The following is a 27,508-nucleotide window of genomic DNA, read 5'->3' as shown; positions in this document are numbered from 1 at the left end:
CCAGTATGATGATAATAATGACAGTGAACTCGGCTCAGCACACGCCCCAGTGCAAAACTTGATTTCTGTCTCTTCAAACTAAAAAACAAGCAAGACCTTGAAAAACTCATCCATGCATTTGTTTCGAGTAAACTTGATTATTGTAATGATCTACTAACAGGCCTATCTAAAGGAGCTGTTTGTAAATTGCAGCTCATCCAAAATGCAGCTGCTAGGGTCCTAACAAAAACAAAGACATTTGAACACATTACACCAATCCTGAGATCCCTGCACTGGCTACCAGTCTCTCAGAGAATTGAATTCAAAATCCTCATAATTACATACAAATCATAAAATGGTCTTGGACCACAATACATATCAGATCTCCTCCCACCCTATATTCCCGCAAGGTCCCTAAGGTCAGCTGAGACTAATCAGCTAATCATTCCAAGAGTAAAAACAAAACACGGTGCAGCAGCTTTCAGTCACGCTGCTGCATGCTCCTGGAACAGACTCCCTGAAGAAATCAAACAGGCCCAAACCCTTGAAATATTTAAATCTCAGCTAAAAACCTCCATGTTTTGCAGCAGTTATGATTTAACACAAACACTTCTATCAATGTCTTTTTTCCATTAACTATTGTCTTATGAAATGTTTTATCTATTTACTTCTTATATTTGCTTTTATTCATTGTAATTTTGATTTTCTTACTATGCTGCTCTTGCTGTATTTTTAAATAATGTATGTAAAGCACTTTGAATTGCCCCTGTTGCCTTGCCTATCTTTGTGGGCAAAACACATTTCTCTCTGCGTGACCCGAGTCACCATACCGGGTTCAGCAAAACTACTCTTGTGAGTCAGTCAACAAGTATTTGTCGGCCAGAACCGCAGCCTCAGTCACAGTCTTAACCGTTTGCTCAGGTAACATAGGTAACAATGCCATCAGGAACAGTATTCTTAAATTGTTAAATCCGTATCAAATCATAGAGCTCCTCAAAAGTGTTAACAGCAGAGGCTGAGCACCAGCCATTAATGTGTGACGATATTTCTCTCGCAAACACTTATGTCCACATATGTTTGCTTGTCAGATTTTCGCAACAGTCTAAAACGTTGTAACACAGCCGTTTTCACTTTGGCATAACTCCCACTGTCAGCAATATTGAGAAACGAGTATGCTTCCTGGGCTCTCCCAGTCAGCACACACTGTAACATCAAAGTGCGATCAGAATCAGGCCATCTGCAATACGTTCAAATAACAAAAAGAATGTCTCAGGGTCATTCTCATAGAATTTAGGCAGTTTCCAATTTCCAACTATATCAAATGCAGTCGGACAGGGTTCGAGTTATGTGGGAGCCAATGGGAGCTGAGCTCCCATAGAGATGGTCTGAGGCTCTCTGAGCTCCCATGAAGGCAGTAAAATCAAAAATCTGTGGGGGTCGCTAATAATACATTACCACAACTATTATTTGATCAAAATGTCAATGTAATGAATATTATTTAATTTATATTATAAATATTGTAAAATAAACACGTTTTCCAAAAGAACTACGCGCACCATTAATCTCCTGTGAATGACAGTATGCCTTTGACTGCCTGCACTTCACCACCAAGACACCATGGGGCGCAGTAGAATATTGTGCAACAGCAAACGTTTGATTAATCAGCTGTGCGGTAAACCGTTGGAACACACAGTGCACAGCTGATTAATCAATTAAACCAATAGAGTGAGACACCAGTTGCCTTTCAGGAAGTAGTGAGATCGTGCACCTAGCCTATTATTGAGAAGCAAACATTCATTCATTAGCTATACAGGAGTATATACATACAGTAGTAGCTACCATGCCGCCCAAAAAAAGGCCACTGCTGCCGACCGGGTCATCAAGCCTAGAAAATTTCGGGTTTTTATCAAAGACAAATTTGACCCTCTCCCGTTCATCCAATCTTGGATAAAGAAAGGACATCGGACGTCAGCATCATGGGTTAGGACCGCGACCGCAGCCTACTGAAAACAGACCACTTTGGTCTATCTTGTCTCCGTAAAGGTACGGTGGCTTTTACTTTTTACTAACCTAGTGTACTAACCTAATGTATTTTTCGCTCCTTCTGTATAGCAAAAATAACACAATTATTGGCCGAGATACATGTGTGACTATCGCTTTTATAGCTGTTGTTTCATGTGGGGCTGTTGATGTGGTGAAATGAGTAGCCTGCAGCTGTAGCGTCAGGATATGTTGGGATTTGAGGATGAGGATGATGTTTCGGTACCGGTACCGTTGTTAAAGTATCGATTTGTCACCGGTATCGAATAAAACCCAAACTGTACCCAACCCTAACTATATGTTTACATGCCAACTAATTAGCTAATTCATTTCTGTCATTTAGAGCTGAGGGGAGCAACAGAGAGACGGACAACAGGACAGCAACAGAGAGACAGACAACAGGACAGTAACAGAGAGACAACGGGAGAGGAGAGCAATAGAGACAGAACTGAATGCACTGAACCTTTTTTTAATTCTTTGCATTATTAACACTGTTGTGTTATTGTGTTATTAAAGTGTTTAAGTGTTTTATGGTAAAGCATTATGAGTGGTGTGTGTGTGCAGGGTGCTCGTGAGTTGTATATTTTGGGGAGGGGGGAGGCTTGTGTATGGGGGCAGGGGGGTCCTCACACAAAGGAGTAGCCTAGGGCCACTGACCACCTTAATCCGCTACTGCCTATAGCTAATTAAAACTTGTAAGTCCCATCGCTGTGTGGGCATGATTCACGCGTGCATGAGAACATTTCGCACTGTTATTTTGGAGACCCCCACAGAGTTCAGCTTATAACTCGAACCCTGCAGTCGGAGCCCAAAAGAGGAGTGGCCTGAAGGTGACTCAACGTCCCCTCGCTGACCAATCGCAATTTCTCTTGCCGCAACTTTCATTTAACATGCTCCAACTGTACGTCCTTGTAAGTCCTTTGCCTCACGAGCAAACTCTTAAGTTATTTGTCCTTCGACTCTAATTCTCTGTTCTGTGTCTCAGGAGCAAACTCAAATTCTTTGTTCTTTGACTCTTATTCTCTGGTCCTGAACTCTAGTTCTATGTTCTTTGTCTCGCGATCAAACTCTAGTTGTAACATTAACATTTATTTTTGTTGTGCAAAAGTTAGACCAGGCACAGCAGGTGGGCTAGGGGGAAACAAATCCTTCCCAGCGGCTTGCAGTACCCCAATCTCAATCAATTTAGCCCCTAGAGTATCATAAACAGTGTCCTTACATTTCTTATCAATAATCTCCACTTATTAGTGGCAGGTATTTACGCAATGAATACTGCTGGCTTGGCAAAAGACCCCAGCGCGGTGGTGACCTTCCAACCCACGGCGTGCTCCCAAGACTATGCTCCAACCACAGACACTGAACATTTAAAAATATATAATTACCCCACACTCAGCATGCCCAAACGGACACGTTGCTTTACCTAACTGGGGCAAACTAATGCTCCAGGTAGCCAACGTTACTTCCCAACCCTCTCTTAGGGCTTTCACACCGCCAAGGAACCATTCCGGTTCGCGTTCGCGAACCATGTCTGGAACCGGCCGGCGCGTTCAGACCGAAAATAAATTGGTTCGGAGCCTGAAAAGTTGGTTCGTAGCTGGAACCAGAAAATGGTGGTTCTCAGCGCGAACCAAAAACTAGAACCATGACGTCGTCAGTGTCATATTCTAGGCTGCAAAGACTAGTAAGAAGGAAAGAGACAAAATGTAATCTAATCTAAATCAAATCATTAGTGATTAAAACATTTATCAAAACTTTCATAATTCTCTCCATCTTCCTCACATGCTCAGCAAACACACACACACACGCGCGTGCGCACATGCAAACTTCGTAAGCCATTTCTGTTCCAGTAACGGAGCAGCTGGTTAGTAAGAGAAAGTGTTTAGAAAGTGTCTTTTGTTTTGTTTCAGAGAAAATAGTGTTTATTTCAGATACTGTAGAGTGGAAGATATTATCCTCATTTCCAGCTGCCATCTTGTTGTGACATTTTTGTTTATCCCGCCCCTTCGTCACCAGCGTTGATGGTCGATGGTTCTGGTTACACTGGTATGAATGTGGTCTGGTTCGCCAGGCAGCACCAAGGTTCGGAGGTTCCAGAACACGAACGTGAACCGGAACGGTTCCTTGGCGGTGTGAAAGCCCCATCACTGCTGCATCACCTCAATGTCCCTGCAGCCAGCAGAGCGGAACGTCTTGAGCAGGGACTGAAAACAATTATTTCCTCTCTCCAACGGGGTCAAAATTAATCCCCAACCAAAACAAATTTACTTCAATGAAACCAATACTATATTCTGACATATAGCTCCCCACAAATGTAGCGACAAATGGCCAACCAAAAGGGTAGCCAAACAAATAGCACCCCTATGCTACCAAAACGCTACAAACGCTACAAACAAACTATCAAACTATCAAACTGAAACAAATGCAGCAACAAATGACCCAACCCAAAAAGGATGCTACAATGCTACAAACAATTAGCAAACCAAAAGGGAGTTTAACCAATAACCAGATCAAAAGATCCCAGACGAAGGACAAGTCCCCATTTTGCCATGACCCAGGCTCATGGATCGAGACAAAAATGGGGGACCATCAGAATCAATAGAATAACATAATATTTATCAACTTAGGCAAAATAATACTAAAATAATACTAAAAAAACAGGAATGAGGTGTGTCCATCAGTAATCAGTAGTGTAAATGAGTGGATGCTTGTATGTGTGAGTCTAGGATGTTGTAAGGTGTAAAATAATAATGCCACTAATGAGAAATGCCACAACATAAACAAAGGTGTCTGCGTGGAGAGAGGTCTCCCAGATGAATGGGGAGTGCCTGCTCTTAAAGCCTCACCACAGACAACCACGTACAACAAGAGGACACTTTAGACAATATGGCCTCTGACAGGGAGAGATCCACATAAATCACCCATCACAATCAAAAGGCAGGCCCTGTCCAGGTCTCGTGGAGCAGGAAGTGTTTAACGGGCTCGGGGAGCGGTAGAGAGGGGATATGTTTCAGCTGACATTTTCCCAATGTTCTGCGGATCCCAATCCGGCACAGGTGGGTCAGCTTCCGAGGACACCCTGGGAGAAGAGCAGGGTTAGCAGCAGCCATTCCACGAAGTCATATAGCCTGACAACATGATCACAAACCATATTCACATTTCAACAGTTGTGAATTCTCGTGAATGACCAACACTCATTGTCACAGAGTGTCGTAGAGACGGCAGCATGCAAACGATTGAGGAGACAGGATCATCAGCGACATATTTGATTGACGGGTGGTAGCTTGGGCTAAATCGACGGCGATGCGCTATATTGATGGCGATGTGGGAGGTGGCGACTTTCCCACCCGTTACCCCCCCCCTCCCCCCAGGATCCGGGGTTATTCTTAAAACATTCAGGGCTCGAGCCCCAGATGCCCAGGCCTAACAACGTCACTAGCCTCATCTCATCTCATCCATTTTTCCCTTTAACAGTAGGAAACAGCTGTTTTAACAGTTGTTAAACACCTACTCTAGAAAGGCATGTTGTTAATTGGTTTGTTTTGGTGTAGATACGTTGCAGGTAGCCTATTATAATTTGCTGCACACTAAACATGTTGATGACTTTATAATAAAATATGTTTTTATTTGCATGGAGAGAAGTGTGCGATATTAATATTTTCCTCTAATTATAATTTAAACAGACATTTACATCTATTTTTTGGTATATTATTAGGCTACTATATAACATGGTGGGGTGGCTGCGGCCGGCGTCTAATGATCGCAAGGTCGGAAGTTCAAACCCCGGCTGGCCATGTGTCGAGGTGTCCTTGAGCAATGCACTGAACCCCAGGCTCCAGGGTCGCCGTCTATGGCAGACCCCTTGCGAAACCCCGGAACATAAAATACCAAATTCCTATACCAAAACAATTGACTGACAAGTTGATTGCATGGTAATAAAACATTTACATTTTTTTTATTAGTCTTACTTTTACGAAGAAATGCATTTTTCCACATGGACTCATCTCAGTGGGAGAAACAACAGTGTTGGGAAGCATTCAATTAATCAAGTCTTGAACACGCAACCTTCAGAAGTCTAGCTAGCAGTCTTAACCACTGCGCCAGCCACACCACTGTGATGACAGCAATGCAAGTTGATAGACATACCTATTTATTTATTTTTTACACTTTTTTATTTATCTATCGATCTATCTTTCTATCTATCGCAGTTTCAAAATATCAAGTTATCTATCACACAATCAAACTATCTATCTATCGATCGATCACACTTTCAAAATATCAAATTATCAATCTATCACACAGTCAAACTATCTATCTATCTTGTAAAAAGTGGGAACTAATATTTCCTAAAAGACACTTGAGGAACTGTCGTTCGGGATGTAGTTTCCGCCTGTGAGACATTTTTGACGCACGCATTACCTAAACCAGCCTGTAAGTCTGCTCGCGACCAGAATTACTCAGAAGGATTGGTTGCATAGCAACCAAGCAGCGAATTATTTGAGCCACATTGATGGAACCGAACGCAAGCTTAAATTAGCGCCCGGATCTGATTTAAATCTGGATCAGAGTTAATCGCGCTTCTAGGAATACCCTCCTGGTTAAGATTTTGTTGCTGTGAAGGCACTGGCTAAGATTTTGTTGCTGTGAAGGCACTGGTTAAGATGTTGTTGCTGTGAAGGCACTGGTTAAGATGTTTGTTGCTGTGAAGGCACTGGCTAAGATGTTGTTGCTGTGAATGCACTGGCTAAGATGTTGTTGCTGTGAAGGCACTGGTTAAAATGTTTGTTGCTGTGAAGGCACTGGTTAAGATGTTTGTTGCTGTGAAGGCACTGGTTAAGATGTTGTTGCAGTGAAGGCACTGGTTAAGATGTTGTTGCTGTGAAGGCACTGGTTAAGATGTTTGTTGCTGTGAAGGCACTGGTTAAGATGTTTGTTGCTGTGAAGGCACTGGTTAAGGTGTTGTTGCTGTGAAGGCACTGGTTAAGATGTTGTTGCAGTGAAGGCACTGGTTAAGATGTTGTTGCAGTGAAGGCACTGGTTAAGATGTTGTTGCTGTGAAGGCACTGGCTAAGATGTTGTTGCAGTGAAGGCGCTGGTTAAGATGTTGTTGCTGTGAAGGCAATGGTTAAGATGTTGTTGCTGTGAAGGCACTGGTTAAGAAGTTGTTGCTGTGAAGGCACTGGTTAAGAAGTTGTTGCTGTGAAGGCACTGGTAAAGATGTTTGTTGCTGTGAAGAAACTGGTTAAGATGTTGTTGCTGTGAAGGCGCTGGTTAAGATGTTGTTGCTGTGAAGGCACTGGCTAAGATGGTGTTGCTGTGAAGGCACTGGTAAAGATGTTTGTTGCTGTGAAGGCACTGGCTAAGATGTTGTTGCTGTGAAGGCACTGGTTAAGATGTTGTTGCTGTGAAGGCACTGGTTAAGATGTTGTTGCTGTGAAGGCACTGGTTAAGATGTTGTTGCTGTGAAGGCACTGGTTAAGATGTTGTTGCTGTGAAGGCACTGGTTAAGATGTTGTTGCTGTGAAGGCAATGGTTAAGATGTTGTTGCTGTGAAGGCGCTGGTTAAGATGTTGTTGCTGTGAAGGCACTGGCTAAGATGTTGTTGCTGTGAAGAAACTGTTGCTGCGAAGGCACTGGTTAAGATGTTTGTTGGTCAGTTGTTGCTATGAAGGCACTGGCTAAGATGTTCGTTGGTCAGGTGTTGCTATGAAGGCACTGGCTAAGATGTTCGTTGGTCAGTTGTTGCTATGAAGGCACTGGTTAAGATGTTTGTTGGTCAGTTGTTGCTATGAAGGCACTGGTTAAGATGTTTGTTGGTCAGGTGTTGCTATGAAGGCACTGGTTAAGATGTTTGTTGGTCAGCCAATTTCTCTTTTGGCTTTTGATCACGCTTTATGAATAACTTTAACTGCTCATAAGCAGAGTTTAAGCTATTTTCTGCTTTCTGGTATCTGCTTTTGGTGGGAATCTTTAATTGGAGCTGCTGTGTTTTGCTTCGAAATGGCATATGATGTTAGCAACCTTGCTGACCGCTACCATTTGCAAGCAAGTTAGTTTAGCATTGCCATGTCCAGGTAGAATGAAGCAAAATATATCAGTCCAATCTGCATTCGGTGTCAACTTTACATTTCTTTGTAGCTATTGCATAGAACTTATTTGTCTTATCTGTCTCGCCAAGGAAGGGGGTTGGACTATTGGGGATATGCGGGGTGGAATTAAGAGGAAACGTTTCTCCTTTGATTGATTGCTGAAATGCCAGATGGAAGAAAACGCTTTCTTTAATATTATATATTTTTGCCTTTTGGCATGTCTCAAAAAATTCTTGCGGGCCTTAAATCAACCCGTCATGGGCCGGAAGTGGCCCCTGGGTTGCCTGTTGGGGACCGGGGCTCTAGACATACTCCGACCCCCCCTACTCACCCCATGCTCCCCTACCAACACCATATTCTACACATACCCCTACCCCTCCTACCAACACAATACCCTTACCCCACAAAGCCCCCTACCCACCTCCAACACCATACCCTACACATACCCCTATTCCCCCTTACCAACACCATACCCTACACATTGATAGCATTGTACATATTATCAGTCAATACGTTGAGTTACAGCATAACGTGCTTCAAGCACTAGGAAACATGCTTTATAAACGCAATTCATCATAATCATTGTCAGTATTATTATTATCATCATCATCATCATCATCAACATTATTATCATTCTCATCATCATACACCACTCACTCCTGGCCTCCTGGTAGACTCTCAGGGCCTGTGGGTCCACCCTGGCCGTGGCCTCTGGGCCAGGCTGCTCCCAGGGCACCAGGCGTGGGTCAGCCCCATGGTCGAGCAGCAGGCTGACGAAGGCGTCCTCACAGCCGTGCCTCAGGGCCGCGTCCAGCAGGCAGGAGGCCGGGCCCCGTCTCAGGGCCTCGGGGCTCACCGGCCCGTTGAAGTTGTAGTCAGGCTGGGCGCCGGCCTGCAGCAGCAGGCGGAGGCAGCGGAGGTGGCGGTAGGCGGAGCAGATGTAAAGAGGGCACACCGCCAGTGTGCTGAGGGTGCAGGCGCTGACCAGGGGCCGCCGGCCAAGCTGGTGGTCCACGTCCACATCGGCGTTGAACCTGGAGAGATGGTGGGGGGAGGGGACGAGGGTCAGCTATGGGGTAGACATGTTCATAGCACAACATACAGTAGTCATGTACTGTAGTACACTGTTGAACTGACTCCCCCCCACACTTTACTGCTGCTACAATAATTCTGTATATATACTGTATACCGGTATACTGCTCCCATTCAGCCACAAGAGCATTAATGAGGTTGGGCACTGATGTTGGGCAAGGACTGGCTCGCATTCGGTGTACCAATTCATCTCTGTGTGCAGGCCAGTCAAGTTCTCCCAGCCCAGCCCAAGTTCTCCCAGCCCAAATTTTGGTTTGGCAGCTTATTAGTGGTTATCACCTCTTAAAGGTATGGACAGCTTCTCAAAACCGGAGTTTTGCCATAAAAAGTCCCCAGCCATATGATTCGCTCATAGGTCGGGCTGTGGGGGTTTTTACGCACCTATGTCTCCTGAACACGTAGATATCAACCCCTAGTCGATCAGACCTTCTTAGACCGAGCTATGGTCACGTTTCTGCACCTACCCCCTACCGGAGAATGCCAAAAAAATAAAAATTATATTGTGCGGTAGGTGCAGGAAAGTTACCATAGCTCAGCGTACTGAGGAGACTCGGGCACATAAAGAACATCTGGGCTCATGTCTTTATCACAACCACAGCCCGCAGCTCTACCACAGCTCTATCACAACCACAAACCAATGGAGAACCCGCCAGGATTTCCCTTCCGGAATGGACCGGCCACCTCCGAAAGGCTACGTTTTCGGTGCGCAGGTGGCGGCGAACAACATCGCGATGTTCAACGCCACCATCTCCAAGATTACCACTGACAGACCTGACGGTCTGTCTTCAGTAGAGGCGTAGCTCGTGAACAAGCTGAGTGCAGCCACATTGCACTTGGCTCAGGGCGTGGCAACTCATCGTCAGGCGGCTCTGGCTGCACCGAAGGTGTACCCCACTCGGTCTCCACAGCCTCCCCCGACTACCAGCGAGAGAGTCTACGGACCTCCGCGGCAGCGAGATCCCCCCACAGCATGGCATGGGGGAAAACGGAAGAGAAAGGTGTAAACAGGCGGCGGGGTCTGTGACCCCATCACCGAAGGCTTCCTTACCTGTAAAAAAATCCCTGGTTAATTATTTTATATTTCCTCATAAAGAGGCAAAAGAGGGACAATCCCCATGTTATCTTGTCAATAAAAGACAATTTTCCATGGTATCTATAAGAGCGGAGAATGACCTAGCTTGTCAGCGTATGGTCTCTACCTGTTCGAAACAGAGCGGAGACTGATACGGCTTATGAGCGCGTGTTCAGCTCTCTACCTGTTAAGATGGAGCAGAGACTGGCCCAGTTTATCAGCGTGCGGTCAGCTCAGACTCACCACTCTTGTGACATAGACAAAGTTATCACTCCTGACTGTAGTCAGATACATGAGCCGTTGTCAGTATTAATAACCCCTCCCCCCATGTCTATCAGCAACTGACCCCGCTCGTCAGCGTACAGTTCACTTATTATCAGACATAGGCCTGAGACAGTGAGGGGCATTGTGTTAACACAAGCATTATTACACACGGTAACCAATCCCTTCGATAAGACCCCTGCTTGGGCCGCTCCGCCACCTCGGTGGGTCAGAAAGAGATTCGAAGCTCCTGTCAGCTACGGCCGCTCTCGTTGCGTTGCGCAGAATGGCAAGAAGGGACAGGTGTTCTGTCAGGCTGGCTAGACAGGACACTAAGGAGGGGGTATGCACTGCAGTTCACTCCGCCTCCTCCGCCCTTCTGGGACGTGAGAAAGACTGTTTTATCCTGCCCGATAAAAACAGATGCGCTCCAGGAGGAGATTACGAATCTCGTAGCAAGAACGCAGTGATACTGGTCCCCAGGGGCCAGTGGGACATGGGTGTGTACTCCCCGTTTTTCCTTGTTCCAAGAAATCAAGAAGTGTGAAACCCATGCTAGATTAAAGGGTCCTTCAACGAGAGAGTGGCGAAACGCCCCTTTCATATGTTGACTAAGCGGTTACTACGGAATCAGCATAAATCTGAAGGACGCATATTTCCGTAGATAAGCGCCGTAGCAGATCTGTTATCACGGGGAGGCCCGGAAGAGGCCGACGGGGGACTAGCACCCTCCATCGTGTCTCTGATTGGGCGCAGTTCGGGCAAGCGGAAGTGGATCCGTTTGCGTCACAAACGAATGCGCAGTGACGCCTTTGTTTGTTTCTCTTTGTGAACAGGACTAACCGCCATTGGAAGTCGATACATTCGCACATGGCCGAGGATCCTCCCACTGTTGGCACGAGTGAGGTCGGAGAGGCTGGAGTTCATTCTTGTAGCCCTAGACCGCCCCGGAGCCCCATGGCATCCAGAGCTGATGGTGAGGTTGGTAAGAGGCCTGTGGCCCATACCTCATGGACAGGATGCACTCTCAAGCCAGAGACATGGTGTGGGGTACCTGTTAGAGCGCAGGGGTCTGACAGACGCTGTCATTCAGACCATTCAAGTGCGCACGCGCGATCCGCTGCAAAGCGATACGCGTCCCGCTGGCGAGTATTACGCAAAGGTGTGAGGGACAGGATGCTGACCCAGCAGGTTGCCGGGTTGACACGTTTTTTATGCTCCTTACAGTCATTGTTTGACATGGGTTGGCTGCGGGAACTATTATGTTACGCGGTCGCCATCTCAGCTTGTCATGAAAGGGTTTGCGACAACGACTTGGTTGCTAGTTGAGCGCTTTGACTAGAGTGTATAGGCTTAGACGTCCTGGGACGCTAATACCCAAATGGGACATAGCGATTGTGCTAGAGGCTCTGTGCGAGCCCCCATTCCGACCCATTGATACTATGTCGTTACGCTTACTGTTTTTCTCAAGACAAGCCTAATCCTAAATCCTGTTGACTATTGATTTATGTGCTCTGTCAACACGAGCGGATTGTTTATCATATCTGGTGATGAAACAAAGACTGTGTTACGCCCTAACCCGGCTTTTATCCTTGAAGTTAATCGTGGGTTAGGGTTCAGAATTGTGAGTTGGCCGTTTTTCCTCCTCCTCACAATGGAGAGAAGGAGAAGCGTTTTACATTATTATGTCCGGTGCGCGTGTTGGCACAGTATATGAAGCGCATGGCAGGACTGAGATCTTCTCCCCAGCTTCTGATCTGCTACGGCGGACAGAAAGCGAGGACACCACTCTCAAAGCAGCGGCCGTCCCATTCGGTTTGCGAGGCTATTAGCAGTGGTCAGTTCCGGGTGCCGCTGAGATTATTATGTCTGACAAGGTTAGAGTCTCAGTGGGGGTACATTTGGCCTCGCTCGCTCCTCCTAAACCAATAGAAGCAGATGGGGCGTAGCTCCACGATAGAGAACGATAGTTACGGAGGTAGACTCCAGTTCTATGAGTGGAGCGGAGCCCCAGAGCTGCTGGCCCACTTCGACTTGTTCAAACGCGGCTGTATTGTATACTTTTGGGAGGATTAAGCAACGGAGGACACCCCTCTTATAACACCCAGGGGGCATGGCCATTCACATTTTCAGTGTTCTGCTACCTTAGGTAGCGGGGTAAACCAATAGGAGCAGAGCTCCCCTATGGGGCTCCGCTCCACTCATAGAACTGGAGTCTACCACCGTAACTATTGTTGTTCGCTCTCATTCCAAACTCTCTAAAATATGGGATACATGTCCCACCCCCCCCCCCCCCCCACCCCCCCCACCCCCAGGAAATAGCGGTATTTTGCTGGTGTGTTACAGTAGCATGTGTTAGAAAAAGTCAGAAAACAAAACGGCTAAGCCAGCTAACAAAAACAAACACACAAATAATCAATAACAATCTTCTAGCTAGCTAGCTAACAAGCTAACACCTGTGTGGCTAGCCTTGTAAACACAGACACAGCTTAGCATGTAACTCAGTACACTAGTTAACACTGACACAGCTTAGCATGTATGTCAGTACACTAGTTAACACTGACACAGCTTAGCATGTATGTCAGTACACTAGTTAACACTGACACAGCTTAGCATGTAACTCAGTACACTAGTAAACACTGACACAGCTTAGCATGTATGTCAGTACACTAGTTAACAAACTAACACGTTTGGCTATGCCGTGTTGGCAAGAAACATCCAAACTTGTACATACACACAGCTTAGTAAACAACGCATGTAACTCACAACAAAGCAGAACAAACTTTCTCTGTGGATAGTCCTTGATGGCAGCAGTCTTGTCAACAAACAGACACACGCACGCACATGGCTATTTATGAGGAAGTGGGTCGGGAGTGCCGAAAGCGACACGCCCACTCAAGAATACTACACGCCCACTCAAGAATGCTACCCCCCCCCCCCCCCCCCAAGTTTGCTAACTAACTGTAGGTATATAGTGAATGTAAAACTGTTGGTTATGATATTGAGTGGGTTCTTCATCGCTTAAATTTTCGTTCCATGCCAAAAACTGGAGAAAAATATATTTCACAACAAGACTTGTTTGGCCTAATTGCGAGGTTTCACAATTCCCGACATGAGGACCTTTTGATGAAACGCGGTCACATTATGACAAAGTACAATGACATGACATTAAAGCACAATAAGTCTGCCTCTCATCATACTATGACATCATGCCAACAACACAAGCCACCCATCGGGTCGAGACAACAAAGCTGCTGAACGATCCGTGAAAATTACACCCTCATGTCTGTTCTTGGCTGATTCCTCCATGGGGCCGCCCCGTGGTCTCCTCACCTGATGAGCTCCTGCAGCATGTCCGCCCTGCCCACCCGCGCTGCGTGGTAGAGGGGGGTGCTGCGGTGATGCCGGCTACCGTTGGGTTCGGCGCCGGCCTCCAGCAGGATCCGGACGCAGTCCAGGTGTCCATTGACCACCGCCACGTAGAGCGCCGTCTGGCCCTTCACGTCCACCAGGTCCACCTCGGCGCCCTGGCTGATCAGGTAGCGGACGCACAGCCCGTGGCCTGCCGTGGCGGCGATGCGCAGAGGGGTGCAGGGCAGCCAGCCACAGCACCACACAGACTTGCTGTCGATGCGTCTGGAAGGCATGGAAGAGGGTTGTTATTGTTGCACTCTGTTTTACATAGTCCACATGTTAAGCAGGTATCAACTTTAAAAAAAAAAAAGATTAAAATGGTCTCTTGGTGATTTTATTGACACCATCACCACAACTTTGTACGAGGGAGGTTACCTTGGCTGCCTTTGTACCAGGTGCTTACCAATTGTGTTCAATTTTTTTTAGGAAGTACCAGAAATGAACATGAGTATGATATCTAAGCAGGGAAAACATCTGGCTCTAGGGATGAAATAACAGTGATACTGGCGTTGGGTCCCTCACTGTTTGAAGCTGTCCTCCTGCAGAAGGTCCCGCAGGGTGTCCAGGTCCCCCACGTAGGCAGCGTTGTGGAGCCTCATGTCCTCCCCCTGCTCCAGGGAACTGTCCTTGAAGTGCTCCTGAAGCCATTCCTTCATGTTACGGCCTGGGGGAGAGAGAGAGCACAGCTGAAACTCCCTATACAATATACTTAGTGCTATATATATCTATATATATATATTAGTGCTGTCAATCGATTAAAAGTTTTAATCAAGTTAATCACAACTTTAAAATATTGGTATTTAAAGTGTGTATATCTCATATGGTTATTAGCCTTCATAGCCTATGTATAGCCGATAAAGACATGCACCTGCAACAGAACAAGTTGCACCACATTCAATTGGTTTGTGGGCATTGAGGAACGTTGATGATGTCCGTCCAGTGGGTTTGCGAAGCAAAGTGCCCTGAAAGTTGTAGCTAGGGGATCGATTCTTGGAATCGAGCTCAAAGTGCACTGTTATTTAAATGAACTATAATTTCAAGTGAGATGAAACTGTTATAGAAAAATACTAAGGCTGTTGAATTGTATAGGCTACTGATTATTGTTGACTTGGACTTGACCTGAACTTTCTGTAGCCTTCACATGATCTTGTGATTTAGTAGATGATTGCTCTTTTAAAGGGTAGCGATACCCTCGCAGACATGCAGAACTGTTGCATGCGTCATGGAAACCACCTCTAGTATAAGACAATTGTGTTGCCATGTTTTCAGGGTCGTGCTTCAGGAGAGACCTTACTTGTCTATGTTGACGATCCTTTCTGCAGAAAGCCTTAATTGATAATAAACCATTGAAATTTACCGATTACCACCACAAAACGTATGTCTGTTGTGGTTTCTTTAAATGTAAATCAAAATAGTGAAAATACCACCGCTCATCCGTAATCAGATTTAGCTGAGGTGCTGGAACTGAAGAGTATCAATGGAATGAAAAAAAGCAGCATCCGCACACTCAAAAACTGTGCAAAAATGTATGTTTCTATTGCGCAAGCTTTCGGTCTTTCAAAACATGTCTTTGAATGTAAATCAACACAAGTGAGTATGACTCAGCCTAGGCTACCCGACGACAAAACGACGACGAAACTCAATTTCGATCTCTGGCCACACAGGCGTTTTCTCATTGTCGCACAAAAGAATCTCTGGCCACATGGAACCGCGTATTCAGGTACACTGGGCATGCGCATACTGGTAGACCCAGAAAATATTTCAAATATAATTGAGACAGTACCGTAAAATAATAGAAATTCATGAATTTTCATTCATTCTGTAGTATTGTCAACTCCCGATCAATCTCTTCTCCACTTATATTACGTCTGCATCCAAGATATGGCATGTATACATTATTCATCTGTGTAAATTTAGGTTGTATAAAAAGAGCTGATGCATAATAAACGTCATGATAATTGTTGAAGTGCCTCTTGCTAAGATGTTTCTAAGACGATAAATAATATCACAGCACTGGTTTATCAAGTCTAGGCTATTTATAGCACAAGACTTGCGCTGAATGGTTGGGCACATACATCAATACAGCAATGCGCACATACATCAATCAATCAAACTTTATTTATACACATATGTTACGTGCCTAATGCCTAGAACACACTTGTTACTTTCATAATTTTATTTAGCCTATATACTGTAGCACAAGTCATGCATTGAATGTAACCTCAAGTGCTGAACAGTATTACCGGTAAGTAAACCACAATACATTTGTGGGTGTCTGCGTCATCGTTATCGTATAAAAACGCACCCAATCGCCGACCACACGACTCTGAAAAAGATATGAAAACACATTCCCAGCGTTATCGTACAGCTCACGAATTCGGCAGAATCGTGTAGCCGTGAGGTGCAAACAATATCAGATCTTCACCATTTCAGACAAATCCGGCGCCGTGTAGCCTATGACTATTTAAGGTGTTATATAAAATGTTTGTAAACCAACGACCTTGTTAACTTTCATCTTTCATCTGAACTTTGTCTTTGTAGTTGTGGGGATGAAATGTTGTCATAAATGAGTGGGCTCATCTGGGGGCGTAGGCTACACATAGGCTACACATAGGCGACACGCCCCTGGATTTGTGTGGCCAGAGATCGAAATTGCGTTTCGTCGTCGCTTTGACGTTGTGTAGCCGAGGCCTAAGTTAACCTATTAACATAACATGTTGTTACATAGTCATTAGGGTTCATGTATGGAGTTGAGCAGTTGATAATATACAGTGCCCTGCGTAAGTAATATACTCCAGAAGGTTGGATTTTAAATCAAACAAATAGTACTATGAGGTTAAAGTATAGATTCTTAGCTTTTATTTGATGGTATTTATGTATTATTATTAGTATTGGCAGAATGGCAGTAGTGCTAGAAGAAGAAGATTTCTTTATTTAATATTTTAACAGTAGAGAAACTGTAGGGTGGGGTAGATGGAAGGTAGACCTAGGGTACAGGTGGGGTAGAGGGAAAGTAGATGTCTCAGGAGGGACAGGTAATGGATGTTTTGTCCTTTTAACACTTTTTTCTCCTCCATTTGTCTTACTTAATCCATACTTACCTACTCTCCATTTGTCAAATTACTCACACACGCTTCCCTTTTGTTGGACACAGTAGGCAGGAAAGAGAAAAAACTAAGAATACCAGCTCTCTAAAAGATCTCCATAAGGCCTACATGCAGAAATGTGAGAGAGAGAACACTGCATGTCCTACAGGCAGTTTACAAGGTACATACCTTTTTCATATAACAGAGGCAAAGCCAAGTGACCGCAACACATGTGTGATACCAACATGCAAATATGTGTCTCCTGATTGACAGTCTTGCAAAAAGTGTGACCCCCTCAAAAAGCCTTTCTGCACTTCTTTCAAATATAACTTGCAAAACAGAAGATGAAAGATGTACTAGAGTATTACTTTGAGGAGGGGCGGCTACGGCCCAACTGACACTGCAACATGGGAGCAGTGGCAAAAGGAGGACGTTCTGGTTGAAGAGAAAACCTACCAAAACTGCTTTAAAAAACTAAAAGGGGGACACTAGGGCTAGGTTCACACTGCAGTGAAATGTGTCCCAAATGTGTTTTTTTGAAGTATGAGAGATGTGATTGTCACAGTGAAACCAGGAAATATCGTTAATGGGGGATGTCATAGTGACATGTGATTGGTTGCACCAACCTTGGGACCAAGGCAGGCACAGTCTAAAGCCTCTACTAAAGTAGAGGTGTGCAATGTTTTTCTGACCTGCATCAGGTTCACTTTTTCACCTACGAATGTGCCTTCAAATACAAGTGGCTTGTGGGCTGTATGGTCTCCCAGGGAGAAGGCTATATATACCCCTCAAAAAAAGTTTGGAAACGTTATTTCAGTCGATTCTTCCTCCCCTTTAATAATACCAATTGGTATTGTATTTTATATGGTTGGAAAGCCTGATTAGTCACCTTTACAACGAGGTACAACTTGTACGGATCATGCATTCGTGGAATGAGTAACACAGCTAAACGTGTGGGTAGTGGCCCATTTTTTTTTTGCCAAAATCCCCTGCATTATTCTTCTGTTGGTATTCACTCTCGTTTTGAGCTTCAAGTGCTGGCAGGTGTATGTCAGTCACAGGTGTGTGACTGGCATCTGATTGGCACCTAATTGACAGGAATGATATTCTGGGGCCAGTGGCGATCCCATATCTCCAGAATCTGGGACCTAACTCCATCCTCCAGGATGACAACGCTCGCCCCCACAGAGCCAGGATCATCACAGAGCACCTCCAGAATTTGGGGGTGGAGAGGATGGAATGGCCTGCTGTGAGTCCAGACCTCAACCCAATTGAACACTTGTGGGATCAGCTTGGGCGTGCTGCACGTGCCAGAGTGACCAACGCAACCATGTTGGCTGACTTTTGGTAAATCCTGGTTGAGGAATGGGATGCCGTCCCACAGCAGTGTGTGACCAGGGGGCCGTTCCACTAAAGGTGGCTTAGTATATCGGCGATTGAAATAAATGCGGCGATCAGGCAACTCGGGATTGGAATTCAAGCCTCAGGTGATTCCTCGAACGAGGATCAGTCTTGTGTCATCAGTGTTCACAGAAGACAGGCTTACAAATCTTCGATATGGGCGCGTGCACGCAGACATAAAGAGCCCCGAAGAGTCGAGGGGTCCTACATTTACGCAGCATTCCGAATTATTGATTTTTATGAAGACGGAAAAATATGATGTCAAATAGTGCAATACTGCCGCAATTAACAAGGCGAGGGAAATGGTTTGGTAAGAAATTGCTGACCGATTAAATGCGTAGGTCATACTAGCCCTAGTTATTGTTATATGTTCATATTTTAATAAATGAATATTTACTACTGTGGTGATATCAGCAGCAGGCAAAAATTATCTTATCGTCACGATGGCCTAGTGGTATTTACCGCTGCCATGGTATTTATTCGTCTTTTTAAGACGGTGATTCGAATCCCTCTTCGGACACACTTTTTTATTGCATTTCGTTGTCTGAATCTAATCTAAAATCTCATCTAAAATATAGTAATAGTAAGTATATAGGCTATAAAATGATGGTGCAGGCTAATTTACAAGAACTGACACGATTACAATGGTGTTTGAAGCCTTTCTGAGTAAATGATGTTCTTAAACTAGACCCTGGATTTGGCATAGATTATTTTTTCTTAAGATTACTGATGGATAGATGATTCACTTAGACAGATATATATATATGTTGTAAATCGATTTGCATGAAGGCTTCGGTTAAATGTAAAAAAACAAACAAAAAAAAAACACTTAAATCAAGTTTCAAACACGCAACCTTTGGAACTCCAGCTGGCTGCCTTAACCACTGCGCCAGCCAGACCGCTGTGATGACAGCAATGCAAATTGAGACAATTACAATTACCAAGCAGCGAATTATTTGAGCCACATTGATGGAACCGAACGCAAGCTAACATTATCGAGGCTTAGAACTTTATCGAGGCTTAGAAGATAATCGACCTTAGTGGAATGGGCCCCAGGCTGGTGACCAGCCAACGAGCAAGTGAAAAATAATAATAATACAATACCAATACTATGTGTGTCTTGGACTGATGAGGAGATGATTGGGCAATTGAGCACGTTTACGCAAACGGGTAGTTGCTCGAGTCAAAACCACTTCAAAACGGCAGATATGCTGTCGGCCCGCATGTCCTCCTACACGATTAGCTCTTAATGTAAACATTCAACATGTAACTGATGTTTACCTGCAGCTATTAATGTAAACATTCAACATGTAACTGATGTTTACCTGCAGCTGTGATAAGGGGATAGCCGCTGGGACAGCCGATACTAGGTGGGTCGTCAACCTTGCCCCCTGCGTCTCCGCCGTCCGCCATTCTTAACCGTGTTCAAAGTAGCGGGGAGTCTACTCGGAATTAGCACCACAACACACCAGTGGGATGTAAGTCCTTGTTGTCTGTCATAAACTATTTTTTCCTAACGTTTATCATGTCATTATGGACTAAATAAAGCCATCCCCCTATCGTTTTACTACGCCACCTGTTCCTTGGAATCATTTAAAGCCACAGTCTGGGAGAGCTCCAGACATTTCCAAAAATGGAGTAACCCTTGAATATGATATGACTCATGAAATGACTCATGGATTTACTGTTTACTTAAATCATTCTTTGAGCATTCTTTGAGCTTTACATGAAATACCTTATCAGACAGGAGAGAACCATCAACTCCAAAGGCAATCAGCATTGGTAACCGGTATACAGACCACATGAAGGAGTACAATAGTACATTAGTACAATAATAGACATCAAATTTGACTTTGAAGCAAACTGTGTGTACTAACAAACCATTAAACAATGTAGATAAATTGCAATCGATAGCCTCTCTGAACAGTATTTGAAATATTCAGGAGTTCTCAACACCTGTAGCTGAGAATGGACTCTTTCATAGCTGTGAGGCGCAGACCAGAGTGTGGAGGACCTGCCAGGGAGCTGAGAGAGCTGGATGGTCGGAGGCAGGGCTGCCCGGAGTGTTTATCTGTGGTGGTGGGTGACTTGACTCCACCGCTGTTGGAGGTTTACGTCGGGGACTGGGAGGCGTGCAGCAGGCATGGCTTATTGCTGCCTGACGACAGCTGAACCGTGGACACTGGGCTGTGGGCTCTAAAAATAAACATGGAGGCCAGGTGTCACTCTGAAAGGACTGGACCGTGGGGGACATAGAACCCCCCAGGTTTATAAACACTGGTCTACTCAACAGTGGAAAAAAGAATACATCAGTCATAGGCAATTATCTCTTTGAAAAGGCAATGCTTTATGGCAGGAATGCCATTTGTGAAATAGTTTTAGTCATGACATGTAATGTATTTTCGTATGGTTGTTAAGTATAAAGATAAACACGGTACAGTTAATCAAGTTTAAGTTACTGTTAAGTGCAGTATTAGTAGGTAAGGTCGTATGATTGAAGGTTGGTGGTCTGATGGGTGTGTTAGGGGCCCTCTCACCAAATTAAGTCACTCATTACTGAAAGCAAACCGTTCTTAGGCTCAGTGACCACACACTTGAGATGGATCGACTTAGCCCTTTCTAAAGGTGAAGAGGCGGCCATTTCCCAACCCCACACGTGGCACAAGTCACTTGAAGCTTGTCTCGGGCACGGCAGGGGAGTTGACTCTCTGTCCTGAGCCTTCCTCCAGGAAGGCAAACGCAGATGGAGAATGGAGCCGGGGCTGTGTGCACAGGGATGCCGGCACTAATCCACCCGTTAAGACTGCGGCCAGGCTTTGCAAAGCAGGTGCCCCTAAACACTGACCTCTATCACAAATGGCCAGCCTAAACTTCGCTTAATAGGGCTTTAAGGGCTTCTTAATGCTTTTTGTGTGTCTGTTGCAGCTGTTTCATTGCTTGCCCAATTATTATTGTTATATATTTTATTTAAATAAAGGCCTTTTATGAAAATTAAAATGCCTTGGTTATGTCACCCTGGGCCTGCCTTCAAAAGATTGGAGGTCTCCTTGTGTGCGTGACTCTATGCTGTGCCAGACACCACAAGGACTTTGTGTGAACTTGTCAAAAACACAAACTCAATTATCATTTTGCTTATAATGCAACACAAGCTATCCAGAGGACTCATTAAGATGCCATTATAATGTTTACCTCACATAAGCAAAGGGTTTAGAGTACTCCCCAGGATATACTCTACCATAGCCATTCGCCTCTTCTTGTGTTATGCAAAATAATTCAAAGGACATGGAAGCTATTCCTTTTTAAATGTATCCATTTATTTCACTCCACTACAAAAATTAAAGTCATTTGTGAACTATGATACAGACTCAAAATATACATAATATACATTTAAAAGAGCAACTGTGAATATGGTACAAATAGTTTACAGTGTAAAATGGTCCTTCCTTAAAAATGTATGGAAATTACTCTCATTTAAAGAACTAACAGTTCAGAAATGGGCCCTTACTCTGCAGGAATTTCAGCTGTAAAATCTTGTAAAATCCCTGTACAACTTGAAATACAATATATGTTCATATTTACGTTTGAAGGAATATCTAATAATACTGGTATGAAATGATGGATTACAGTTTTTATATACAGTATTACATTCACTTTTAACTGTAAAAAGGTAAATAACTATGTAAATGTCATGAATGGTTCATATCCAATTCCCCAAAAAGAAATTACGTTGTCGGGTTATTATTGTCTTATAAACCTAGACTGGTGTTTTGTTTTCATACGTTAACTCATGGATTGACTATGTAGTGTATCCTCTAGTGCAATTTGCCCAGCTAAGTATACTTCAACTCCAAAATCATTCAGATATTATTTTTTTTCATCATAATTCATACACATATGAAACACAAACAAATGCCATAAACAAACATATTCCATGCCCACTAGGTGGGGATAAACTTGTTTCTTTTTATTTATTTTTTATTCAAGTACTATAGTATCTTGAAATGTGGGTTAAACTCACCAGTACAAGATGTTTCAATATACAGTACAAGTCGGGCACGTGTCTATTTCAAATGGTCCTTGTCAAATGAGTGGGACCTGCTTTCGTTTACCATCGAGGTCTCCAATTAAGCAACACAAACAAAAAAGAAAAAAAGAAGGTATTTCTGACTTCACAGTCGCTCTGTCTACGAGTGGACAAGTGTTTGCTTCAAACAGCGTATTCTCTACCTCTCCTATTCTCAAAGTGCAGTGGTGCATGACTCGACTGTAGAACATTAAAACTGCTAATGACGTGCCTATCCTCTGAGCAGCTGTCAGATCTATTGCTTTTTACAGGCCTTGTAGAGGTTTGGGTAAACAACATTGGTCACAGATAAGACTAGGTTTATATATCCCAGATGGATTCAGCGATAGTAGGCCCTTTCTGGTTGGACGGATGGGTGTGCTTTATCCGTCCAATGGAACAAAGTCCAGGATTTGGAAGCGCAACTTCACTCTGAGCTTTCCCAGCTTCAAATCAATATCCAACCCCAATCTCAGAACGCGGATCTGACTGAAATATCAAAAACAAAGAAGAAGCTAATTACATTATTTAAATGTGTTTGTAAGTGTCAGTCCCGTTCAGATGCAGCACTGTAATCAAATCAACTTGCAGTAGGTGTTTCCCTTTCTCTTCAGCTGACAGAGCCCTGACAGTAACTGCTATTTAGAGCCTATGGAATATTTGTGTGTATGTTTGTTTCTATCTATGTATGTGTGTATGTATGTATTCATGTATTATGCATTCGCTAGTTCCACAAAGGCACCATGAAAGAAAAGGTGGGGGGGCATTTGGGTACCTTCCATGATGCCCATTGAAAGTGCAGTTTGTGACCCCGCCTCATCTCTCCCAGAAGGATGTTACAACTGTTACCCTAAGGTGTTACCCTAAGGTAAGAAGCAGGCTTTCCCTGAATGATCAGTGCTTTTCTTTTTTCTTTTTTGGAGGGATGGGTTTTGTATTTGGACCTTGACCCTCTCCCCTCAAGGTCGTGAGGAGAAGTTGATGCTGGACACCATCTTCTGGATCTTGTCCTCGTTCTTCAGGATGTTCGACCTGACGGCACAGATCTTGTCCTGCTGGTCCCTAATCAGCTGGTCCAGCTCCACCAGCTCAGCCTCCAGTGGCTCCACGGCACTGTCCGTCACTCTGAAACACACACACGCACACACACACACGCACGCACACACACACACACACGCACGCACGCTCACGCACACACACACACACACACACACACACACACACACACGCGCACACACACACACACACACGCGCACACACGCGCACACACACGCGCACACACGCGCACACACACACACACACACACACGCACACGTATGTATCAGGGGTCCAGAGTGCAACCATTTGACTTTGCTGTGTGAGTAAAACAAAAAGATATTTGTCTTCATCAAAGAAAAAAAGCAATGTAACATGTAATGCGTTTGTCAACAGTAAGACCCTTGAAATGTGAAGAGGAATGTTTAGCAAACACACAGCACAGTCTGGAGCTTAGTCTGGAGCCCTGTGTGTACATGCGTATGTGCACGTATGTATACATGTGTGTGTATGTGTTCTTTAAGCTGGGCGTGCTCCTTGTTCTCCCTCCCTCCCTCCCTCCCTCCCTCCCTCCCTCCTCGACCTCTGCTCCTGCAGCAGGGCCTGGGCGTGCTCCTGGTTCTCTCTCCCTCCCTCCCTCCCCAACCTCTGCTCCTCTATCAGGGCCTGGGTGTGCTCCTGGTTCTCTCTCCCTCCCTCCCACTTCTACCTCTGCTCCTCTACCAGGGCCTGGACGTGCTCCTGGTTCTCCCTCCCTCCCTCCCTCCTTCCCCTACCTCTGCTCCTGCACCAGGGCGAGGGCGTGCTCCTGGTTCTCCCTCCTCCAGGCGGCCAGCTCGTGGCTCATGGAGTCCATGTCTTCCTGGATGTAGTCCATGGTCTTGCCCAGGGGCAGGGCGGAGCGGCACACCGTCTGGACGGCCCCGCGCAGCCGCTCCATCTCCCTGGACACCAGGTCCCGCTCCTTCCTACGGGCCGTCTCCGACACCAAGGTCATGGCCTGGGGGGCGGAGGGGAGGGAGGGAGGGATGGAGGGATTAAGGAGAGAGAGAGAGAGATACACTGTTAAAGTTTAGGAGTTGATATGGGGAGGGGGGTACGCAACACAAGCACGCAAAACACGCAGCACCCACCTGCACACACACACACGCACACACACACACGCAGCACCCACCCATCCCCCCCCCCACACACACACACACACACGCAGCACCCACCCACACCCACCCACCCACCAGGAGCGGCTCCTTCAACTTAAAAGATTTCAACCCTCTTGCAGAATTCAACACTTGCCAGCTGAGTATCGAATGCAGGGAGCACGGCGCAGGGCTGCAGTTAGTGGTTTAACATTTCAAGGCTAAAAATGTTAGGCAGGAATTATACAAACCTTAGCTGTGTATATAAAGATCAAAGGGCACGGCTGAATTGTGCTGGCTAATGTGGGGGGGACTGGCTGGCTGGTGAAGGCCTCCTCTGTATGGTATGTGGTTGGGGGGTCCTGCTATGCTATGCCCCAGTCACCCCTCAGCCCCTGGATGGGAGGGGGGGGGGCCTTCCCTTGGCACAGGGAGGCCCAGGGATGTTTACTCAGCTGGGGTCTGCAGGCCAATGTGTGTGTGTGTGGGGGGGGGGGCAATGGAAAAGAGCTAGGCCTGTCTGGCTGGGTGCCACTGCCACACATATGACACACGCGCACACACACAAGACACACACACACGAGACACACATACACGGCACTCACCCAGACTCCTGGACTTAAACCCTTGTTTATTTTAGTAACAGGCTGTGGCAGTGAAGTTATTTTACTACAGTATTCGGTAACAACTACTTCACTTATGTCCCTTTCAAGTTGAACTCCTGAGCCAATTTGTGTCATTCCGCTCCCAGATGGGAACACCTGCTTTTTACGAGGCAGGAGAGATCATTCTCCGGCTACATGACAGTGTAAACTAACCGACGGCTTCCCCTTCAAAACAGACCCAACTGTCAGACTGACTAGGCATTAGTCTGGGGGGTAGGGGGCAAAATACCCCACGTTGAACGCAGCTAGGTGCCACATTCGTTACGAGCTAGCCTTTCATCATTTAGCTCTGAAAACAGAGACAGACGGCTCAATAAAAACGAGCGGAGAAACGCGGCTTAGCTAAGAAAAGAACGTCACGATGTCGTAGACAAACACACCAAACGTCAACGGCGCTGCCTTCCTCTAGGAAGCTAGCAAAAAACAAAAAAATCTAAGCTTCTCTTCTCTCCCCCCCCCCCTCCTCCTCCTCCTCCTCCTCCTCCTCCTCCTCCCTCTACGGTCAGCAAAGTGTGCGAAGATTGAAAAGTCTAATGGCCGTGTGCGAGGTGGGTGGCTTCCCCCCGTCGGCCCACCCCAAAGCGGGCGCCCTCCCAAACGCTCCGAGGCTCATTCGTCCCAGCGGGGCCAAGGCCAGCGGAAGCCCTCCGATGGGGGTAGGGGAGGTGGGGGTAGGGGGGTTAGGGGCTTCGCTCTGCTTGCTGTCCTCTTTGCGCCGCGCCCCGTTGGAAAACCCGGTCAGGCCCTGGGTCTGCATGCATCGCCGTCCGTCCGCCCAGACATAAATCACTCCTTTATAGAGGCCTCTGCTGTCGGGGGCTACAAGCCCAGCGCGCTCCTAGTTTTCCTCTTTTTACTCCCCCCCCCAACCCAAGAAAAATATTTGTTTTGAGTGCGGTGGCTGGAGAAGGGGGGGGGGGGGGGGGGTGAGGAAGGGGGTGCAGGTTTTCTCATTAGCTCAGACAGTGACGGAAGCCAGCGGCCGTAGAGCAGAGAGAGAGACTCGCCAGGGGCCGGCGTTCCTGGGAGCAGGTGGCTCCCGGGGGGGAGCTGGGAGCGTTCTTCATCCCTCTCTCCATCCCGTTTGTCCCGTTGTTTATACTGAGACGATATTCAAATCAAAACCAGTCGCCACGTTTCTAGCATTCTTCCCAGCAAGGAATATACAGTGATACCACACTATGGTGTCACTCGTGTGGTAATGTAGCGTAATGTGCAGTTTCATCCTGAGTCAACACTGTACACACAGCTGTGGTGTACATGACTTCAAAAAGGTGCGTTCTTGTAGCAATACTTGCAGTAAGAGTTGTTTGGTTGTTTATGACTTGTCCATGAAAAATCTCTATAGATGAGGGCAGGAGTTTGAAGCTGAATCTAACAGACACGCTGGCTTGACTTCAGCCTGTGCTGTAATGTGGAATTCTCTCCTCTCATGCCTAATTAGCTTAATGAGGAAATGCATGCAAAAACGCATGATTTATTTGTTGGTAATAGGGACCCGGTGAGGGGGAAAATAACAGTCTTCAAAGTGGGCTTTGACAAGAAGAATGGGTAGCATGCATGAAACCTGTTAGAGAGCCTACCAACCCTCTTGGCCATCACTAATTAAAGCAGCATAAACGTAGCCACTGCTGGACTATTTCAGGACGAGGTATCGGCTTACGTAACGGTGTAATGAGCCACTACATCAACTTCAATTATCGGTCAGACGGAACGACCGCCGTCAACAAATGTACAAACTTCACACGTCAACGTTGCGACGAGTAAAGTGGTTCCTGTAACAAGTGAACCCGCCACACACCGACGACAAACGTGACGTTGTCATCGTCGAGTCAGGTGGGAGGTACTAGCGAGCGTACGGTTTCCTCCAATTTCCTGAGGCTTGGCACCTCAGGGATTATAAAGTGACTTTCCTCGTCTTCTTCATGACACTTTTGGGACACAATCGAGACACTATCCCGTCCAAAGGCCCCTCTAACCATCTGTCCCCCCCAGAGAGGGTCTCTGAAGTGGGCTGAGGAGAAAGGCTTTACAGGATGAGGACTAGTTCAGGGGGTTTCCTCTCTTTTTGGGAGAAAGACATCCAAACGTCCAGCCAGATCATAAAAATAGCTGGGAGTCAGTGAGGTGGTGAGAGAGGCGGAGGGCCAGGAAGGTCACATGTTGGGGTCAGTGTAG

The 27,508-nt window shown here is 45.8% G+C and overlaps 2 protein-coding genes across 2 annotated transcripts in view; both read right to left on the bottom strand.

Moving 5' to 3' along the window:
• Window positions 1-4,946: 4,946 nt before the first annotated feature.
• asb1 (ankyrin repeat and SOCS box containing 1) lies at window positions 4,947-19,844 on the bottom strand (the record flags this gene model as incomplete). Its single annotated transcript, XM_080536753.1, has 6 exons — window positions 4,947-5,095; window positions 8,763-9,139; window positions 13,864-14,166; window positions 14,467-14,630; window positions 17,723-17,745; window positions 19,757-19,844. The coding sequence occupies 6 exons, from the start codon at window positions 19,842-19,844 to the stop codon at window positions 4,947-4,949; spliced, it is 1,104 nt and encodes a 367-aa protein (XP_080392879.1).
• A 1,890-nt stretch (window positions 19,845-21,734) lies between these two features.
• The window catches only part of traf3ip1 (TNF receptor-associated factor 3 interacting protein 1), a 34,397-nt gene continuing 28,623 nt past the window's right edge, over window positions 21,735-27,508 (bottom strand). The window contains exons 14-15 of the mRNA XM_080535559.1: window positions 24,306-24,523; window positions 21,735-23,619 (exon numbers count right to left, since the gene is read on the bottom strand). Coding sequence (XP_080391685.1) covers window positions 23,454-23,619; window positions 24,306-24,523 — 384 coding nt within the window. The 3' untranslated portion in view covers window positions 21,735-23,453. The remainder of the gene's footprint in view (window positions 23,620-24,305; window positions 24,524-27,508) is intronic.

This window comes from Nansenia antarctica (assembly GCF_963989245.1).
Source record: "Nansenia antarctica genome assembly, chromosome: 7".
Lineage (NCBI taxonomy): Eukaryota > Metazoa > Chordata > Actinopteri > Argentiniformes > Microstomatidae > Nansenia > Nansenia antarctica.
Note: the sequence above shows the minus strand (reverse complement) of the source record. Positions and strands in the feature narration are given on the sequence as shown.